Here is a 22,909-nt window from a genome sequence, read left to right as displayed (position 1 = left end):
ATTGTTGTTTGATAGTATTACCTGCTTGATTCATTTTTCTAGTGTGTTTTTAGGCCTATGATAAATAGAGTATTTCTGTACTTACCCTTCCAAGTAGAATCTTTGTGCATTTACCTGTGTGGACTCATTGTGGACCCCTTATCACACTCACCTCTCCTGAGACTAAGCCTTGACCACTCTCCACACTTAGCTTGATTGGGTTTGACTAACCTCTCAGTGTTGCCCCGTTTACTGTCCACCAGGCCAGATTTGAGAAATCCATCTTAAAAATCATGCACGATAAAGATATAAAAAACATGCATAAGTGGTGTTGGCTTGTTGTAATGCAGTGGTTTCAAACATAAGGCCGGGGGGCAGATTGGGCCTCTGAGGCCCCTTCATAAGCACAGTGCACACTGCATATCAACAACAGGCGAGCAAAGAGCAGGCTCCTCTGCAACAGTGGCTTCAGTTTACACTTAGTGTGAGAAACACTGACGCCAACAGCTCTTACCCACTGTCCTAAAACACCTACTACAAGGGTCTCTATATTCAAATAAAGACTGTACTTCATTAATAAATTATCATAGTGTTGCCATTTCTCCACATGAAAACAGTAAAAGATATGTAGGTGTGTGTGTGTGCGCTTAGAATGTGTACACAAGGACGTACAAGTCCACCTTCGTTAGCACATTTTAGATGCTTATCTGAGAGGTGTTGATGGCACCCGTGAAATGTGTGGGATTGAAAGTACCAACTAAATGATACATTTCAAAACACTGTAGAAAAATTGACAGATTTAAATAGGCCTCTCTTCATAACACTAAGGATATATGCAAAACCCCATTGCGTCTTACATATGGTATTACAGTGCTACAGTGATTGACTCTAGTGAATAGACACCTACTTGATATGTCTGAAGGAAAATCATCATCCTTTTCATCAGATTTCGATAGCTTTCTTTTCCCAACCATGGCAGCAAATTCCTTAAGGCGTGTCCTACCTTAAAGCAAAACAAGAAAGTAAAAGTCACATGCTGGTACCGACCCAGCCATTAAAGTAAACCGCATTCACTCATACACTCAGTGCTCACTGTATTTGTATTTTATTGAATTTATATAGCACTTTAATCCAAAGTGCTTTACATGAGGAACAAGAAAATATACAACAAGCATAAACTGGCAATTGAATCACAACTAGAAAACAGTACAAGGAACAATTTACACTATTGCTGAGGTAAGGTGAGAGTGAATAGAGGTTTGAGAGGGAATGGGAGGTATGAGTGGAGGTAGAAGCAGATGTTAGAGGGGAGGCGAGAAGGTGTGAGGGGAAAAGAGTGGAAAGAATAAGACTAGATAAGAGCAGGAGGTAGGGTAGAAGACAGTAGAAAGGAAGGAGAGGGTGATGAACACAAGAGGGAGTAAGGGGCGAGTGGTGAGGTGGTGGGAGAAATAGAAGAGGAAGTGAAGGGTGTTAGGGAGGGGAATGGAAAAGATAAGATTTTAGAGAAGGGCGGAAGGAAGGGTAGGAGAGAGAACAGCGGATGGGGAGGTGGTTCCAGTGGAACGGAGCGAGGAGTTGGAAAGAGCGGAAACGGGGGGGGCGCAGGGGGGTGGAGTAGGAAAAGATCAGCAGAACGGAGAGAACGAGGTGGTGTATAGATAGTAAGAAGGGAGGAAAGGTAGGGAGGGGCAAGACCATAGAGGGATTTGAAGACAAGACAGAGGATGAGGTAGGATAGATAGGTAGAACTGGGGTGAGGTAGGAGGGGGATGGGTAACAGGAATAGGCTATCACATGGATGGCTCTGTAGAGCAAGCTTGGATGGGAGCGGAACCAGAAGACAGCATTTAAGCCTTTCAGGTTGTGATGTCTCCAGGTCCATCAGGTTAAAATTACAGAGCCTTTCAGAACAACCCTCAGAAGCCTTTGGTAGGAGGGCTGCTCTCTGGAGATGAACTCTTGGTTGTCAAGGCGGAAGCCCCCAATAACTATTAGTGAAGCTCTAAGTGATCAGGTTTTAAAAAGCCACCACTGAGTGTGCTAGTGAAGGAGTGTTAATTATGTGCATTTGTAAATTATGGTTCCTTCTTGTGCATATAATGTTGAATTTAACATGTGCATTTACAATAATATAGAGGAGGCTAGCCACAACATGTTAACCCACAACTATACAATTGTAAGTGATACTCCTACTGAGGAAGAAACGGTGTTCTGTGCCTATATGAAGAAACGAAAATCAAGCTGCTTAGCAAGCGTTGTGTGTCTGGCTAGTAGCTTGCAACTTTTTCACATTGACAAACAGCGTGGTAACCAGCGTGACAGTGAGTCTTCAGAGTCAAGCTTAGAGAACGAGAGCAGTGATTATGCATGCAAGAGGCTCTCAGATCAAGTATTCCAGGAACTGAATCTCACAAAGCCAACACTTAAGGATGAGGTCCTCAAGAGAAACCAGAGTGCTACGCTCTCACACGTTGAAGTCCCTAGGAAGGCCTCCTTGAAGTGCATTCTAATGCTGGCAGACATTCAGGAGTAGATCCTGGGAGAACCTTTTAAAAAGTCGCTTGTGAGCATTTTTTTAATCACCAACAAAGATGGGGATTTAGTCGTTTCTCTTCGCAAACCTTTCCTACTGCCTGAAACTCCTTCCCAATCCATGAATTCACAGAGGGTGTTTGTTTTTCGTAGCAGAAAGCCTAGTAAAAGAAAAATCAAAAGCAACTGGAAGATGGCTGCCGGACCGTGAGGACGCACACCTCTAGTCTTCCGTACGGGCGGAAGGAAAAGGAGTAAACTGCGGCTTACAGAGGCGGAAAACTACATTAAATTAAGCATTCCCGAAGCGCTTTCATCTGAGAGACATGGAGAGAACAGTTCCATGTTGACAGTCTCCCGACGCACAGCAAGAGGCCCGAACACGCAGAACACTAAAAACTGCCGAGAAACCAGGCGCGTGGCACCATTTGGGCGGAGGAAAGGGACAATAGACCCTGGCCACTAGAGACATCCACATGGGGCGGCGAAGATGGTGCGGAACGGAACAGTGCCACCACACGCTACAACGCCATAGTGAGGGGAGAGCCCCTCCGTAGAACTAACGCTCGACATCAAAGCTGAGAATCAGCAGGGGGATTCAGCGGGCAGACAGCGACAATGCCAGGCAACTGAGACCGTGCCGAGCCGGTGGCACACTACCTGCGGTCCCAGCGCTGTGAGGCGCCCACGACCAACCTCACCCCTTACTAGAAACCAGCCAGCTATGGAGGGCGTATGAGTTGGGCCTGACAATCTACACAAGCGGAAAAGACTGTGTGGCCCCTGCCAGCCAGAACACACAGCGGGCCAGAGCTGGGCAGGCTGCCAAGGTAGGGTGACTCCGAACATCTTCCAGCGGTCCAACGGGGCCCAAACAAAATATATCCGTAACGTAGCGCACTGGGCCCCAACTCATGATTAAAGAAGGGAGGCACACGCTCACCCCGCCATAGTACCCGACCAGAAAGCATACAATCGCAGGCCCGGGAAGCCCTGTATATACTGTGAGGGGGTAACACGGGATCGAACGCCCCCCAGCCTGAAACAGACCCCGGGCGAAGCAGCTGCAGTGGTAAATGGCCTAAGTAGGACAAAGCATCGAGGGCACGCAGGGTCGGATTATAGATATACTAATTTGCAACAAGGAAGGAAAGAGTCACATATCTGTGCCTAATAGACGATCATACGTCTGCGCCATAAAACAAAACTGGGCACGAACCACAGAGAACAAGTGGAACCTGAACAGAGAAAATAAAGGCACACCCACAGGTGGCAGAACTATGCGGGCACAGTCAAGTCCACTCAAACTGCGTGAACACGCAGCGGATTACATATGGGAGTGGGGGGGTCCAACCTAAGCCTGTGCCATCACCCTAAGAACTGCAGCAAGAATCCACGAGATAACCAACCGCTTCCCCCCCCCCCACGGGCTCAACGTGATAAAATTGGCAGTCAAATACTAAAAGGTGGGGGGAGAATCACTCCGAACGTTGAGGCAGAGGCAGCGTGAAGCGGGAACCAGTACGCCCACCCAAGTCCCCTGCACCATGCCCCTGAGGGAAAGAGAACTGAAAGAGAAACACGAATTCGCCCAGGGATCAAGGAAAGAGGGGGTGAAGGGGATTGATGGAGGTGGGAGACCTAGGGAAGAGACAGAACAAAGTGCAAAGGCAACAATACTGGCCCTCAACACAATGGCTGAAGCGACAATAATATCCCTTAATGTGCAAGGGCTGAATTCACCCATTAAACGCCACACAATCTTGGGTAGACTGGTAGCAATGCAAGCAGCGATAGGGATCCTGCAGGAGACTTATATCCTCACAAAAGACGAAAAAAAGGGTGGTTTATAAGGCTTTCCCCCAACAGTACTTTTCCTCCAGTGGCAAAAAGTCAAAAGGAAGTAGCCATACTGATTAATCACAACTTAGGGTTTAAGATATCACACCTGATCATAGATACCGAAGTGAGGTACCTGGGGATCAAATCTATACGACACTGGCACTATACATCCCCAACGAGAAACAAGACCCATATAGTACCGGGATACTACAGAAATTGGGGGGATGGTGCGAAGGTCAGCTAATTATAGGCAGGGGTTTTAACTGTGTGATGGACACGACACTTGACAAAACGCTTCCACCCACAGCAGCCGACCAGAAAAATAGACAAGCAGTGGGGAAACTCTTTTGGTAGTTGGGGATGATCGAAACATGGTGGTTCTTCCTGGAAGAAAACAGCGAATACACACATTTCTCGGCAGTACATAAGGGCTATTCCAGGATAGACATGGTCCTGGTCTCAGCTTCCCTGATCCCCTATGTAGTGAAAAGTGGAAATAGGGGCGAAAAAACTCTCAGACAACGCGCCAGCCTTGGTCAGTATTGAGGTAGGGGGAGCGGGAAGCAGACAACGACCACAATGGAGATTAAACGAGATGATTCTAAGGGACATAGCACTCAGGGCACACATGGAGGGTACCATAAATAACTATTTCAGAGAAAACGATAATGAAGAGACAGACTGGAGGGTGGTCTGGGGCGTGGGGAAAGCGGTAATACGTGGTGAATTTATTCCACAGGCAGCAGCCTACAACAGCGAGAGGGCCCTCATAATGCAAAAGCTAGAAGGGGTCCTTCAAGAAGCTGAGAAACAGCATAAGACCCGACAAACACAAAAGTCACTACGAGAATTAAGGAAGGTCAGAGCCCAGCTAGAAAACCATATTGCTGACCGGGTGGCACAGACACTATTGAGCACCAAACAATCATATTAATTCCTTGCAGAGAAAGAGAGAAAGAGAGAAAGAGAAAGAGAGAGAGAATATAATGGTACAGTTCCATGAGGAATTGTTACAGTGTGAAAACCTCGAACCCGTAAAACCGAAGTCCTACATGTTGGCAACGCCCCTACCCCAAATAACAGAACACAACAGGAACATACTAGGGGGACTGATAATGGCCCAGGAAATGAGTGACGCGATATCAGCATTACCGGCTAACAAAACACTGGCTCCAGATGGTTTGGGAAATGGTTACTATAAAACATTCTGCACACAGTTGCTGGGGCCCCTCACACATCTCTTCAACGTCATTAGAGAGAAGGGGTCGGTCACGGCTGATATGGGGAAATCCACGACTATATGAACTCTAAAACCAGGTAAAGATCCCTAAGAATGCGCCAGCTACCACCCTAACGTGCTCTTAACCACAGACGCAAAAATGTATGGTAAGATATTGGCGTCCAGGCTGATGAGTCCTCCCAGAAATCATACATGAAGATCAGGCAGGATTTATTAGGGGAAGGTACACACAAGACAATGTTAGACGGGCCATCAACATGAAAACAAGAACGAAACAACGATTCTCAGTAGCTGCTTTAGATGCTAGACGGTCCATTGACAGCCTCGACTGGGAATACCTGAAGCTAGTTCTGGAGGGGTACGGGTACGGATCGGCATTTGTCAAGATGGTTTAGCAAACTTCCAACTCCCTTCCACGTACTGCATAGTAAATGGTTAAAGCTCAGAACAGATTAACATAAGGAGGGGCACACAACAGGGGTGTCCCCTTTCCCCTCTGATCGTCGTATGGCGATGGAGGCCTTTGCAGCACAGATCAGAAGAGACCCAGAGATTAGAAGGGTGACATGTGGGGAGACCACACATAAAAGTGCACTATATGCGGATGATGTAATGCTCTTCATGAAAGATTCCAAAAACTCACTGCCCAGGGTCATTGGGAAATTACAAGAGTTTGCCAGCATATCAGAGTTTGCTATGAACTACACCAAATCCAAAGCAATAAAACATAACAGAAGAGAGTGAGGAGATCACGGGCTTGGGAAAAACATACCCCTTAATCTGGGAAAAAGACACATTGGAATATAATTAACAAGGGACACAGGGAATCTGTTTAGAACAAATATAAAAGCCCTCTGGAAACAACTACAGGATGACATGCAAAGTTGGGATTCCCCAGGACTGTCCTGGTTCGCAAGAATCGCAGTTGTAAAAATGACCCTCCTCCCCCCGCTTGCTATACGTGGTAGGCTCGGTGCCCACAGATATACCGCCCGCTTAATTAAGGAACTACAAAAAGCAATATTCACATTTATCTGGCAAAAAAAAAAAAAAACAGGATTCAAAGGCGAATCTTGGTGCACCCACCTCTTCTTGGGGGTCTGGGAGTCCCAGACATTGTGAGATGCATATTGGTGGCCCAGCTGGCGCTGATGCTTAACTGGGCGGGACAGAGCAACCTGAAAGGGTGGTGTGGGATAGAACAGGCATCTACCACAATCCCGCTGAAGGCACTACAGACCCTTAACATCGCAGCCCGCAAGAGCGAGGGTAGCCTGTTAGAGGCCACCAGAGTGTCAATACACAGCTGGGACAAAGCATTGGGCGGGGGTGAGGTCCGGGGAAACACCAATTAGGACCTTATGATAAAACTTCGGGGGCAACTAAACCACTGCTGAAAATGTCCAAATACTGTTAAACAAGTTATGCATATGTTTAACACAGCAACACAGCAATGACTTTTGCATGACTGTAACCTGTAAAAGCCCTCGATTAATAAATAAAGCTGTTTAAAAAAAGAAATCTAAAGAAAATGTCAAGGGCATAAAGGTTGCAGAAAACGAGAGAAGAATTGGGCCTGCAAGACTATTGCATTAAGAGTAAAATTGAAGACTTCTGTGCATCACTGTCTGTGATCCAAAAAAGAAGCGGATTACTATGTGCAGTATATTATTTCAGAGCACTAACATGTCTGCCTTAGAGATCTGTGTGTTAGTTGCGGGTCATAGATCCTGCTCTGGCTAGAATACTGAGTCTATTACATAGGTATCTGTTTAAGTGGGCAATTCTAGGATTTCCGAACCAGGCGGCACTTGTGTAGGTTTGGAGCAAACTCCATCACAAGTCAGGCTTGAGTGGGTTTCCTTTTCATAATTCTAAGGTTTGTATATTGAATACCAGTAACATGCACAAGGTTTAAAGAGGGAGCAAAGACAGCAGTCCGGTACCTCAGAGGTCAATAGAGCTAGGAGCGAGGCCGTAAAATGTAAAGCATCAATGTTGCAAGCAGTTACCCATCCAAAGTCACATAAATAAGCACTACTACTGGTGGTAAATGTTACATCTGGAAGGTCAATAAACAAAGATCACAGCAATGATGAGCTCATTAAAAATATTTTTTTGTCTATTGAAAACAAAGGGTCATAGAAACTCAACAATTATTGAATTTGTATTTATTACAGTGCTTATGCAGCACTGTTAACCAAAGCGTTGCACAAAATGAAATATAACAGTACCATAATAATGAACAATGACAAGAGAGCATGATCTGGAGTAAAGGTTCACATAACATGAATAAGTAGGACTGAGAGCACCAGAATCATGCAAGAGGAGATCAAAGATGGTCGCCAAGCTGTGAGGTCATGACAGACAGGCAGAGCTCCGTGCCCCAGAAGAAGCAAAATAATCTAACTGTACTGATTAAGTGCTCTGCGGGTTAGGAGCACTTTGAGCACCTCAAAAGCAATAACGTTAAGCAGTATAGAAGTTCCAGAGGCAAGACGCAGTTTATCGGGACATACTGTGTCCGCTGAAGTTGGAGGACACTAGCTGCGTCGAAACTGAACCGCCCCCTGTGGGACGACACACGGATACAGGCAATCTCTGGACGTGGACTAAAAGGATTCTCCCCTCCTGCTCCCGGCATCGCAGGTAAGAGGTGTGCAGAGAAGAGCGTCTTCCGCTGATGTGACACCGACTGGGAGTTTGAGGGACAATGCCCAAGCCAGCAGACAGAGTCCGGGCAGTCCCACCCATCACAGGGATCCCGGCTAAATAAATAATTGAAAGCATCGGGTGAGTGATTCTCCTAACCCAATATATTATTCGACAGATATGAACCGTAAGACTCCTCCACAGAGAGAACACATTGCAGTAAAGCGACTGGCTGAGCTCCGGACACTATAGGATAGGAAACACTGCTGTGTCAAGTCTTTCAGGCCTGTAATTTGAACGGGGTCTACTCAATACTACATTGGATGGGAAAGAAACAATAAGGCTTGAGTAACAAACCACTTATTGATAGCACAAATTGCTAATTTTGGGCCCCCGAAGAGTGAACTCATGTTAACAACGTTAAGGGGAGAGAATGCTAGGCAATAGGAGGGAAACTGTTGAGAGTAATTTCTATAACTCCTACAAGTAGTATGTTCACTCATGATACCATAGGTGTGACCCATCAACATTAACAGCGCCGATAAGAGCAGAAAATCAGAATTTAGAAGTGCAACTCTTGTGGAAGCGTTACCCCCACATCTGATTTGGGTACAATCACGGCAACAACATAAACGGGGCAGAGCTAAAAAAAAGAGGTGAGAATTTTGGTGCAGAGGATGATACAGAATCGGCATCACTATTAACAGGATAATCCAGAGCACGCACCTGGTCAATGTCAGAAGCTAAGGGCAGAAGAAAAGAGCACTCTTATAAACGCTTCCTCCCACTCCCATTGTAAATCCGATAAGCAGTTGCTGGCTCAGGTCGGACAGATCTGGATCATAAGGTGGAGCTGGACAAAGCACTACAGGACAGCACAAAAATGGCAGCCTCAAAGGAAGATATGGAGCAGTGCTTTCAGGTGTTTTAAGACAAACTTGCAGCCTCCTTGCAAACACAATTTGACAATTTTACAACAGAATTTAAATACAGTCTGGCAGACATAAAACCAGACATCGTATCTCTGGAAGAAAGAACTGATACAAGCAAACAGGCACTACAAGACTTGGCACTGGAATCTACGAAGTCGGAGGTGCTAATTGTAGCACAGACAAATAATGTCGAGCAGCAATTGGAGAACAGACCCAGGCGGTCCAATACCCGCACACGGAACATCACGGAATCCGTGTCGGACTCAGCTTTGAGAGAGGAAGTTACTGGTGTCTTTCAGGGTTTGTTAAATAATGATGAGGAAATAATCATTCCCATGCACAGAATTCATAGAGTCGGACCGAAGTGTCAAGACGCGGGTGCTCGCCCTAGAGATACGCTGTTGGCATCGACAAATTATCTGCAGAAGGAACTAATTCTCAGGCAAGCCAGGAAAGTGACATAAATTACACTTAATGGGAATGACAGTCAATTGTACCAGGATCTATCCCCAAGAACATTACAAAGGAGAAGGGATATGTGTGAGAACCTACAACATTTACAAACCCCACAAGGTATTGTGCAGATGGACTTTCCCCTTTGGTCTTCTTTTTACCTGGGAAGGCAAACAATATCGAATCACATCGAAGGAAGAGGGGGGCTTGAATTTTGCGACTTAATCTGGAAGGCCAACCGGGCCCTAGCTCTGGGATACAAAGGCACGCCCCTCGGGGTCCATGGCACTGGGAATGGACGTCGGTTCAACGGACCTGGACAAGGAAACAGAAAGGCCCTCCAATACCAGAGAAGCCTCCAGAACTCTGAATTGTAGAGTCTAATGTAAATATGGCTGTTGGGGTGAAATAAGGTATTTTATTCACAGATTAAGATTGTTTTGATGCAATAGAGGGGGCACTTTAACTGCTCATCTTGGAACTCACTAAAGATAAAAAATGTGGGTTTTAGGATACCCTGCACATATCCTTGGTAAAAGTGGCAGGCCATCTCTGAGGACGGAGTCCAAAGAGAGAATAGCGAAGATAGTCTACACCAGGGAGAAGGGGAGCAAGTTTGGGGATTTTTTGTGGGGGTGGGGGGGTCTGTAAACTGAATCATTATCAATGGGAAAGAAATAAACGACAGAACAGGTTATTAAAGCGAGAGGTCATGCTGTAAAGGTTTTACCCTTCGGTGTCTGACACTTAATATAAGGGGGCTGAATATCCCTATAAAGCGGAATAAATTGGAAAGGCTTTTGACTAAGCATCAGCCGGATCTTATAGCTTTACAGGTGACGAATATAAAATATCAGGACCGACATAAGTTATAAAAGCAATACCCGGTAATTAGACAGGCTGACGCAAAGGGGAATACGGTTAGGGTTCTTATTGCTTTTAAGACAAACTTACAAGTTTCCATAGTGAAGGTTTGGCTGATAAGGAGGGTTGTTTTCTATATATCATAGTGCAGATGGGCTCGATGACGATAACCTTGTCATCTTTACATGCCCCAAACAAAGGCCAACAGGGTTTCCTGAAGTCGGCCCCGTCAAACATGGAACAGTTTGGTCCGGCGTAAACGATAGAGATGGGGATCTGAATATTGCGAAATAGAAGCTCTAGCACCACATATGTACAACCTTTACCTTCATCGGCCCTTACACAGAAATTTGAGCAGTTGACTCTTAGGGACATGTGGCCTACTCTGAAAGGAGACGAACGGGCATACACATTCTTTTCCCACGTTCACAAATCCTTTTCCACAATAGATTATTTTTGGGCTACAATCGGTTGATAGGAAGGGTGACACAGATCAACACACATATAATCACCATTTCAGATCATGCCCCTTTAAGGTTGGACCTTAACCTTACTGTAGCACGATACACACTCTGGGGCTGGAAATTCCTGCAAGAGTTGATTTACGATGCGGTTATTTGTGAAGACAGAGATGGAAATTATGGAATATTTTGAATCTAATTTGGATGGGAATGCAAGTATAGATGTGGTTTGGGATGCATTTAAAGCAACCCTTCGAAGAGAGCTCATCAGGATACAATCATATAGGGGGAAGCTTAGTTGCAATATAGAAATGGAGCTGGAATCTGAAGTAAAGGAAACCCTAAAACAGATCTAATACACACTAAACAGACAGCAAAAAGCTTAATATCTAAAGCAGAGGATGTTAAGGCAGATAAAGAAGAGAGAATGTTAGCCTGACAATTAAAACAAAAATGTGCGCCTCTGACAATTCAAGGGGTGGAAGATTCAATGGGAAAGAAAGTAACTGTGCAGAAGATATTATAGCCCAATTTCAAGTATTCTATTCTAGGTTATATGAATCAGATTCTCCAGATCAGTCAGCACAAGACGAATACCTACAGGGAAGCCAACTGGAGAGAATTTCAGAAGATGGAGTGAATTTAGATAGTGACATCACTCAAGAAGAGTATTGTCAGTCATAACTAATCTTCCAATAGATAAAGTGCCGGGCCCGGGTGGGTACACTGCCACTTTTTATAAAAAGGTTTTGGTTAACTTTGGCCCGTAAACTAACAGAACTCCATAATTCCTTCGCTAGAAGTGGTAAAATGACAGCGTCAATGGAAGAGGCAAAAATAATTCCAATCCCAAAGCCAGGGGAGGATTTAGCTAGATGTGGCTCATATTGCCCGATAGCGCTCATGAATATTGACACAAAAATATATACAAAACTTCTCGCAAATCGGCTTAATGACCTAATGCCTAATCTTATACACCCTGATCAGACAGGATTTATTAAAGGGCAACAAACCCATGATAATATACAATGTATTTCTTACCTAACTGAAAAGGTGGCTAAGAAAGAGGACGCAGCGGTCCTGGTATCATTAGACACCGAAAAGGCATTTGACCGGGTAGAATGGTCCTTTCTTTTTAACGCTCTATGAACCATGGGGTTTGGCCCTGAATACTTAATGATGGTCATGGCTAACTATGTGCATCCCTCGGTTAGATTGCTTATTAATGGTCAACTGTCTAAGGTTTCTCTTTCTAACGGTATGAAACAGGGCTGTCCCCTTTCACCTCTCTTATATGCACTGCACCTAGAACCCCTATTGGCACAACTTAGACAATCAGAGAAGGTAGAAGGTATATCGTTTGGGGGAAGAGATGCAGAAGCTGATGGCATATGCTGATGATATGCTCCTAACGATCAGCAACCGGAGTAGCTCCTTAGAGGCCTTAGCTCAATTGGAAAGGTTTGGCAGAGTTGCGGGTCTTAAAATTAATGTTACAAAGTCCGAAATGTTGAACCTAGGTCTTAAACAAGGCGAATTAAGTAAAGCAATGAAGGAGACAAAGCTTCGATGGATGCCTCAGAGCATCAGAGTTTTAGGTGTAAACGTAACACGCTCACTTGACGAAATATACCCTGAATTTTTCGCCCCCTACTAGATGAAATTCAAAAGTTGCTCTAGGCCTGGAGCCCCCTAATGGTGTCATGGCCTGAGCGGATTAACGCAATTCAAATGGTGATTTTACCCACAGTGCTGTATTAACAATCCCCCTTGGATAGCATTGAGAACACTAATGCTTCCACTGCATAGAGGCGGGGTGGGACCTCCTAATTTTAGAGAGTATTCATGCGCAGCGGAGCTGTGTCTTAACAAAGATTGGTTTGGAGAAGAGACAAAAAAAGTGGAGGCAAATGGAAAGAGCTATGGTGGGTCCTAGAATGGTAGAGAACCTATGCTTACCTAGAACCAACAGACCCCTAAATATACACCATAGCAAGGTCACAGGGGTAGTGGAGGATACATGGGATCAAGTTGTCCGCCAACATGGATTTACATAATTTCCCTCTCCGTTTACCCCTCTATTTGCAAACCCGCAGTTTGCAGCAGGAATCCCTGCTAATTAATTTCCCGAATGGAGAAGGGAGGGATGCATAACATTTCGGGATATGTTCTTGGCCAGGAGATTAAGTCTTTTGCGTTATGTAAATATGTAAAGAGCAGTTGGCCCCGCCAAGCGAGGCATCGCTTCCAATATTTTCAAGTCCGCCATTGGCCCCACCCAACAAATCGGCAGCGTTAAGACTACTTACACCATTCGAGCAGTTTGTAACATCTAGCTCCGGAGCTAGGCACATGATTTCCAGACCATATAAACTCCTAATTGACAAGCCTCCACCAAATGTCTCCACATTGCAGCTGGCTTGGGTGAAAACCTTGGGGTATAACGTCTACAGAGGAAGCCTGCTCCCGTTTAGGGTCAGACATCTTGAAAATTGCGAGATCTATACAGATCAGGAAGTTTTGGGTTAAATTAATGTACCAATGGCATTATACCCCTGAAAGATGTAATCACCCCAGTGGTCTCTGTCTTGTGTTGGAGGGGTTGTGGGGAAAGAAGTGATTGGGTGCACACCTGGTAGTCATGTACTAAGCTGTCACAGTTTTGGGAGGAGGTGCAGGAAAACATGAAGGTTAGGGTTTGAGTTTGAGACGGGAAGACTTCTTGGAGAAATTATTTTGGGTCTGGCACAACAGGACTATGAACAGTGGCCGAAATATCGGAGGAAAGCATTTTATCTTCTTCAAATGGCTGTGCTATTGGTCATAGCTCAGAAATGGAAGTCAGCGGATCCCCCACATATAAAAGATTGGTATTATAAACTATGAAATTTTGTATCGTTATAGTGGATTACATATATAATCCAAGCAGAGCAAGCCAAATTTTCAACAGAATGGGGGTCGATATTATACTTTTTCTTCATGGAGACTTTACGGAACACAATTGTACACAGAACATGCAAATTTTGACCATTCTTTGACTTTTATTTCTCTTGCAATGTTAGTATTCAGTGTCCAAAGGAGTGTGGGTGGAAACAGCGATAAGGGAATTGTTTTGATTCTTTTGATTTTGGCATTGCAAAATTGAAAGCCTAATTAAAAAAATTTTTTTAAAAATGATTCAAGAGCAGTGTTTCGGGATTTGAGACCTTTCTTAAATTGAGCTAAAGAAGAACAAGAGCAATTTACCAAAGGAATATGGTTCCACGGTTTGCAAGCTAGACGTTTAAACCACCGGAAACCAGAAGGCACACATTGTGGTTGATGAACCGAAAGAAGGACTTGAAAAGAAGAATGAAGCGCTCTAGTAATACAATAGGGAGATATCAGGGAACAAAGATAAGGTGGAGCCAAGCCGTGAATACTTTAAAAAAACTAAGCAAAGAAAAAGTCAAAATGCTGTTTGACTGGAAGCAACTGAAGACAAGTCAAATAAGTAGAAATATTGGAAGTAGAGGCAAAACAGGATTCTCGCTGAAGAATGCAGTATGGAGGATGAGGAGCATAGTTAGGAAGACCCACATATAAAGAACAAAAATAATGACGAGATAGAACAATACTTTGCAACAGAACTTTAGTAGAAGCAAACGTTAAACTGAAAATATTCTTGGAATTAAAGAGGTGAAAGTGGCAAAATTGAAACACAGCAGCAAATTGGGCTTGTATTGTAAAGGAAGAGTCAAAGATAAAGCCAGGGTTACAGATTTAAGGCTAATAGCAATCTGAAGTGGCGGAAAAGAAATCAAGGAAGGTGAAGAAATAAAGGGCAAAGGAGGAAAACATACACATTCTGGTTTCTTTGGGTTGAACCAAAGAAATCGTGAAGACAGCCAGGATTTGACAGCCGAGGGCCAAGAGCAAAGGCATAGTGAATAGTTGCTAAAATCAGAAAAAGTAAGCAAGATCGGTGTATAGTCAGCGTAGAGATGAACCTGAAAACCGTGGTCAGAGATTAAAGAGGCCAAAGATGGCGGGTAGAATGTAAATAAAAGAGCACCTAAAGCCGTTCCATGAGGGACACTATAGGGAAGAGGGAAAGGTCGTGAGAAGAAACCCTTTCATGAGAAGACAAAGGAACGATTAGAAAGATAGGAAGAAAGCCATAGGAGAGCATTATCAGAGAGACCCATACAGAAAAGGATGGGGAGAAAAGTGGGATAATCAACAGTTTTGAAAGGGCCACTGAAGTTGAGCAGGATGAAGATAGATGAAAGTTTAAGATGTTAGGCATGGAGAATTGAATTTGAGATGAATAGAAGAGCAGTTTCGATTGAAAACACACAGCAGACGCCTGATTGATGGGAAAAGAAAACATTAGAAGTATTAAAATAAGAGATAAGTTGAGAATATGCAAGGCGTTCCAGGAATTTGGTTAAAGAAGGGAAAACAGACTTGGGTGAATATTTTAAGGTTCTGTTGGTTCCAGGGAACGTTTTTTATGCAGGGGAATAATGGACGAACTTTAAAGGATATGGGGTAGTTGCCCGATAGTAAAGAAAGATTGAAAAGAGTAGATGAGGCAGAAGCAAAAGCAGGGAAGATGGATTTGATTAAGGAAGCAGGGTGGGGATCCGAAGGAGCAGCAAGCAGCAGTAGGGTGGGAACTGCCAATTGCTTGATGTGCATCACTGGAAACAATAGGAGGTCCTGGGACACAGAACATAGAAGGAAACCCATATTCTAAAGATAACTATCTTCTCAGTGGATAAGAGTAGAAAAGGTGTAAACTAGACTTGTGCACATGCTAGGTGAGACTTCTCTTTTAGTGTTATTGCCATAAAGAGATATATGTGAGCTTGGGAGGTGTGGTAATCACATCTGCAGATCGAAATACATGTTTTTAGGATGCTCACGTAGATGTTTCTTAACCAACGTTGCTTTTCGTGATTTTCAAAAGATTTCTTAACGTTCCTTTTGTATTCCAAAGACTCTTATTTAGTTTTACATAACGTGTTCCGCTTTATAAAATAAATTCTTCATTGATCTTTAAAATCTGATAAGACTGAAGGGTGCAGTATCCGATTTGTTGCTCTTCCAAAAGTACTTGTCTCTCTGTGGCAGACAAGAAATAGAAAACAGTTCATTGAGAGGATAGGATTAAGTGTTTTCATTATTTGGGAGGGTTCCACTTTAAGCAAGTACCTGGGGAAATTGGGGGAAAAGATATGAGGGAGATGTGGAGGGAGTTGAGGTTGTGCAAAGAGTGCAATTAGTGTGAGTGAGTAACCTTTTGTTAGAGGGGTTTGTACTTACCATAAAAGAATCAATAATTATACCCCTTCTTAAACCGAATAAACCACCAATGGACTGTATTGTGCAGACAATCAGACTGTTAAAGCCCTACTAGCTAACATGCTCAAAAAAGTTCTTAGCACTGTAATACACCCCGACCAGACAGGCTATATTCCAGGTAGGAATATAGCCTGGAATCTACGACGCCTACCTCATGTCAAAGACGGTACTAAAACCAGACACGCACTGTGCGATAGCTGCCCTAGACACCAACAAAGCATTTGATTCCATTAGATGGCAATGGCTTTAGGCTACGCTAAAGAGATACTGACCCTCATTACGATAATGGCGCTAAACCATGGTGCTATTAGCACCATGGTTGGTGCCAGTATCGGAACGTGTCCGCCATGGTGAAATGGGGAAATAACGCCCCATTCCAAGGTTGGCAGGGCGGTATTTCCCCATTTCCCCATGGCCCTTCCCCATTCCCATTTTTGCCCCATAGGGCATAATGGGAATGGCGAAGGCCCCAAGTACGGTACCGCAAATTGCGGTACCATACTTACCGCGAAGGTCCCTTTGCGGGTCCCAGATCAGCCGTTAAGGTCGGGTCCCGCAAAGGGACCTCGTAATTAGGTGCTAATGGGTTTACGGCGTCATTAACCCATTAGCACCAGGGTCGTAATGAGGCCCACAGTATTGGACAGATATTTATATAAAGTGGGTACAATTAATATACACAAAGCACGTTTCAAGAGTCGAAACTGGTAGATACTTTTCAGAAATCATGCAATTAGCAAAGGGCACGAGACAAGTCTGCCCGCAGTCACTGTTAGTCTATATTCTGGCTGTAGAAGCAATCGCAGTATACTTAAGGCAAGAATACATCAACATCGGTATAAACATAGGTGGGACACGTCACCTAATATCCATGTACATCGGCGACACATTACTGTATGTACAGAACCCCGAAGTTAACCTCCAGCCCATATTAGATGTCCCAATGCAGTTTGCAACATTATTAGAAATTGAAGTCAGTGTCGAGAAATCATGTCTGTTCCCGCTAGTAAAACTGGCCACAACAAAGCAAGATAGGCTACTGGTTCTGGCACTACAGGAGAAACTAAATACATTTAAGTAACTGGGGATTCATAGGCAGAATATACAGCAAACAAACTGAAAGCTTTGGAAAATATACAAAACTCTGCGAAGTATGTATAAGATCACCACTCTTAGTGATGGGTAGAGCATCGCTGCTAAAAATGGTGGTCCTCCCAAGGTTACGTCATTATTTTATAAATATCCCATATAATATACCCAAATCTTTCGTCATAACGTTGGATACCCTGTGTAGAGGATTCCTATGGCAACACATAAGATGCAGAATAGCACTGACGACCCTCCAGAGACAACAGAAGGCGGAATCAGAGTACCACAGTACAAATTATACTTTCTGGCTGGGCAGTTACAGTTTGTGGCAGGTTGGTTAACAGACAAACCCACTTTGCGTAATTCCAACAAATGATACCACATTATTACCTGAACAAAATATTGTGGATTAAATTACCTCGAAGTAGCCCTTACCCATACTTAGAGACATTGGGCATACAGCTTTGGAATAGAGTGTGCAAGTTAGTTAAAATTGTGAATCCATTTTCCACTCAAATTCCCCTGGTGATGGTGACCCCAGACAGACCCAGAACAGATGGAATATATGTACATGCTGGGAAACAAGCAGTGTTGCTACAATAGTAGATCTGATACAACATAACTCCTTTATACCCTTCCAGAAGCTTAGTGATGATACAGGCTTGCACCAAGGCCATTACTTAACATATCACACAATTACACGAGTCATAGCACGCAGATGGCCAACCTATAGTTAAGAAAATAACGCAAGCTCGACAGTAGACCTTATGTATGATGTAGCAGAAAGTGGGCACGTACTGTATAGAATATATGCATTACTTTTGACTGCGAGGTTTTCCTACGGACTAGCAATTACCTGGGCGTCCCTTTTACTGACCCTGGATGGTCCAAAGTACTTGGTTACCACAAGAGAGTGTCTAGAAACGCAAGGTTACAAGTATTCAACTGTCCATAACACACAAAGCATATATGACACCCTTAAGAATCTCAGTATTTCCCGGCGCTTCTGAATAAGCCTGCCCCAGATGCAGTGCCAGAGAGGCAGGAATGTTGCACATGTTTTGGTCTTGCCCGAGTATAAGGGGTTACTCGGAGGAGATTGCAATCAGAATGAACAAGGGTGGGTGGACGTTGGATATCCTATCCCCGGCTGCAGGATTATTGGGACATTTTGCACGACCAAAAAACACACGTCATATGCATAAAATGAAAGATCTGGCATACATTCTAGCTAAGCGAAGAATTGCCATGTCTTGGAAATCACCAACGAGCCCTAGAATAGAAGATTGGTGGCGGGATCTACACAAATGGGCCTTAGCCGAATCAGTAGTATGGCAATGGGCAGCACACACAGAACAGGCCGAGACAAACAATGATATAGTGTCTTGGAATACATTGACCCAAACCTTATTTGCCCCAGAGCCATCCGACTGTGCACCAGCAAGCCCACCCACGCTGGCACCTTCATGAATCGTAGCTCGCAGGCACCACATGATTAACATACATAGCTTCATAGACCAGGAAGCATAGGCAAACACAGTGGGGGAGGGGAGGGAGGAGTGGATTGGGCGCGTGGGGGGTACATTTAGACGGGTTGTATTGTTTAGCACTTAGTATGAGGCCTTTTTGTCCTTCCTTTGTGCTGCTCTCCTAGAACATCAAGGTAATTACGAGCGATGATATATCCAGACATTCTGGTTGTAATGTGAAACATGCAAAAATCAATAAAGATTTTTTTTTTTTTATTTTAATGAAAAAATCTTGTTAGGTGGTTCCTCACATTTTCATTTTGAATGCATTTATGAAAGGTTTTCAAACTAAACAAAGAAAACCAAAAAAACAATTATTTCGCCTTAAAACTAGCCATACCGTAGACAGAGGTCTTCAATCTGTGGGGGGCGCGGGAACATGCCTGGGAGGGGGCGCGTGCTCCAAGACGGCGAGAACTGAGAAACAAAATTTGGTTTGCCTCAATTGCCTCAATTAACTGTGCATGGCGAGTCACTAGCCCCCCATATACCCCCATGCACATTCTCAGTGCGACGTGGCAATGAAAAAAAGGAAATAAACGCAGCCTGGATGTGCGCTTTCCTGCATTTGGATCGCACGTCCATGCTGCGTTGTTGCTTCCTGCTAGTGCGGCCAGCGTCATCTGGCCCGGTTAGGAATGCCGCTTCACAGGTCACCACACCACCCCACACCACGGTGGAGGGGGTACCAAGAAGCGAGCGTTTCAGGCAATGCTGGTCCCCCTGAACCCCTCTCCCTCTCTTCCTCCACCTTGGGCGCCAGGGGGGAGAGGAGGCAAGCAGGGACATAAGCACGCATTGCTGGTGTCGTATGATATCCGGCTCCCCCACGGCAGATTGCTGGGCTCCAGCAATCTGCCATGGGGGAGCCGGATTAACATACAATACCGTTCCCTCTGCTTTGGCTGCCCCGTCACCCCGCTGGTCCATGGGCCGGCTGTGGCCGAGTCCGAGATCCGGCATCAGGTGTCGGGCTGGATCTCGGGATCCGGCCTGCCTCAGCCCTGACCAGGCTTTACCAAGCCCCAGCTTTGCTGAGGGAAGCTGGGGGCTCGGTGACCTAATCTTCACTGTGCTCCTTCCCCAGCCGTCAATCGTGCATTTCCTGGCTCTATTTGATCATCCAGTTTGTTTTCTTCTGTCCTGAAAGGGACACCACAGGAAGCAATGGGCCATGAACATCACTGGGGTGGGAGGTGGGGGGCATCACTGTTGAAAGCTTGAGGAGAACCCTCTCGGTTCCGGAAGCACCTAAACACCTTCCTCTTTTCTTCTGCCTTCGCTCCCCCTCTCATCTGTTCTCTCTTGGCACCGTGCACCTGGCCATCCTCTGTCCTTCGTGCCCAGGTACCTGCTCACCCTGCCACCCTCCTGCACTGCCTCCAGGCCACCACTTGCACTGGGGTCTGTATCTGTACCCATAGAGCCTCCCCCCCCTTTTTCTTCCTGCACTTATCAGACCTACTCTGTCTGTCTATTTATTATCATTTATCCGTTTCTCCTCTGCTTCACACTTTCCACTTCTCCCCCCTTCCATGCAATTTTCCCCTCCCCCTCTCCCATGCACTTGCGCATTCTCAATGTCACTGGGCCTAGTAAGATCGCTGTTTTGTTCCCACCCCTTGCCTTGTCGCGCTCTGAAACACTTGTGTGCGAGCGCAATAGAAATAAATATCAATACATGCTGGCCATATTATTATTGTTGTTCAAATGTGCATTTTACACGTTCATAGGAAAAAAGTATTTCCAAACTCCAAAATGCTGCTGAAACTTCCATTCACTAGTTTTCTTAGAAAAAAAATATTTTCCCCTGGCCAAACACATTTTATAGAACTTCCTTTTTTATAAGTAATTGCAAGACGTCATTCAATTAACAAGTTTTGCATATAAACATCTCAACAACGTTCTGTCAACCTGCTGAGCTGCCCCTGTAGCCATCTACTACAGAGCAAGTCTATGCACCCCTTGATGTACTCAAAATTACAGTACTTTGGGTGCACCACTGCCATATAAGTGATTTAAAGTGGAATTAGTGTATATCTTCCTGCTGTGTTTGTTTCTTTGTTTATTTATTTATATGGCGCTCCAAACTCAAAGGTATCTGGGCGCGTTACAGATTACTTGTGGTTACATAATACATCATTTTTAAAAATCACATACAAGAGATAAGTACATGAAATTATATACATAAAATGATTAGGTTATGAGATTTACACACTCATTTACAGAAATGTACAACAGTCAGAGTAATGTAGATGTGAGCATGCATAACACTATTTTTTTTTTTATATTACTTGTATTTAATCATTAAAAGTTTTTTACAAGAGCGCTTTCTGGAATGGATGCAAACCTTTCTAATGTTGCCTGATGAATGGTTCGAACCTTACGGTTTAGTTCCTTATCCATGCATCTAACACCTAGCTTCCGGAGTGCGATTTATTTTTTCCAAAGCCAGGTTTAGGAGTTTAGCAGTCGCCGTATGCCATCGAGGCTTTTCGCCTGCGATTAGGCGGTTCCACCAAATATCTTCATTTCCTACAAATGATGTAGCCGTCAGGGGGGTGAAGTAGGTGCACCTGGCCTGGTGAAGAGCTGGACATCTCATCAATAGATGTTTTATAGATTCAAAGTCATCTGGATCTGCACATAGTCTGCAGGGTGGTTTCTCCAAACCGCTCTTATCGCTAAAATTTCTCCGGTCGGTAAGACATTTAGACGGGCTCTTAAAAGGGTTCTCATCAGTCGCTTATCTGGATATTTTTTACAGTACACCATCGGTTCTTTTAGTTTGTTGGAGTTCAAGGGAAGGTGAGCTAGGAGTTTGCACGCTGAAACTGAATCAGCCGTATTGATCCAGTCCCAACATTCAAGTTTCTTTTTTATCCTCGTTGGATTTTCGTTAAGTTCTGTCTCAGTACATGCTATTTGCCGTAGTTTTTGTTTTTGCTCCGCGGCCCATTGATTCATAGACTGATTTGAGCCTTTTTCCAGTTCTACTGCCATTATTTGGTAGATTGCGAGACTCTCAGGGTGAATGATTTTCCTATATAATTGCAAAGAACTGTGATCCACTACGGCCTTCATAGAGAGTAAACCTAGCTCTCGCCTGATTGGAGCTATCGGTGTTGAGTTTGGAAGGCCCAAGACGGCTCTCCATATATGGCCTTACAGTTTTTGCCATGTTGAAGGCGGAAAAGAGGGTATGGCATCCATGCCGTAGGTCAGAGATGGAACAATCTTAGCTTTATAATAATTTATAGCTGGTTGGAGTGAAAACTTTCCATATTTCCGATCGACCATTCTTAATTGTGCTGTAAGATTTTTAGATTTCGCCCATAAGCTGGCTTGCATAGTTCCCGATTTCTTCGAGGTATCTAAATGGACACCCAAATATTTAAACGAGTCTACTACTTCAATTTGTGTTCCCTTGAGGTGCCAGTGGAACCTCTCTTTTTTTGGTGGCAGTTTTTTGTAGAATCAAAATCTTAGTTTTTGCTTTGTTGATCTCCAGATTATTATCTTGAATATATGTTGACAGATTATCCAGTTGGCGCTGGAGACCCACTTGGGTGTGATCAAGTAGAATCAGGTCGTCAGCATACAGCAATCTTGGGATCGATGTCCCACCTATCTTAGGCGGAAATGTTCTGATGTTACTTTGACTCTCCTTAAGGTCTCCCAAGTATGTTATAAATAACGCCGGGGCCAAAGGGCAGCCTTGCTTGACTCCACGACCTGTTGAGATGGATTTAGATAGGAGGCCTACGTTGTTTAGGCGAACTCTTATATGTGTGTCTGTATGGAGGCTAATTATGGGTTCCAAGATTTCGTTTGGACAGGGCCAGGATTTCAATTTTATCCAGAGCTTCTGTCGATCCACTCGATCAAAGGCCTGAGATAGGTCAACAAATGCAAGAAAAATTCGGGGACCACCAGTCAAAACTTTTTCTTTGAGTAGCGTCAAACACAATGTTTGCGCTGGTG

General features: G+C 44.4%; 1 protein-coding gene across 5 annotated transcripts in view; it reads right to left on the bottom strand.

Moving 5' to 3' along the window:
• FANCD2 (FA complementation group D2) overlaps positions 1–22,909 on the bottom strand; it is a 2,923,540-nt gene that overhangs the window by 2,841,066 nt on the left and 59,565 nt on the right. For all 5 annotated transcript variants that reach the window (XM_069644087.1, XM_069644091.1, XM_069644090.1 and 2 more), the window contains exon 2: positions 887–982. In XM_069644087.1, coding sequence (XP_069500188.1) covers positions 887–953 — 67 coding nt within the window. In that variant the 5' untranslated portion in view covers positions 954–982. The remainder of the gene's footprint in view (positions 1–886; positions 983–22,909) is intronic.

This window comes from Ambystoma mexicanum, chromosome 2p (assembly GCF_040938575.1).
Source record: "Ambystoma mexicanum isolate Mex_15411 chromosome 2p, UKY_AmexF1_1, whole genome shotgun sequence".
Classification (NCBI taxonomy): Eukaryota; Metazoa; Chordata; class Amphibia; order Caudata; family Ambystomatidae; genus Ambystoma; species Ambystoma mexicanum.
This window is presented reverse-complemented; position numbering and strand designations above follow the sequence as displayed.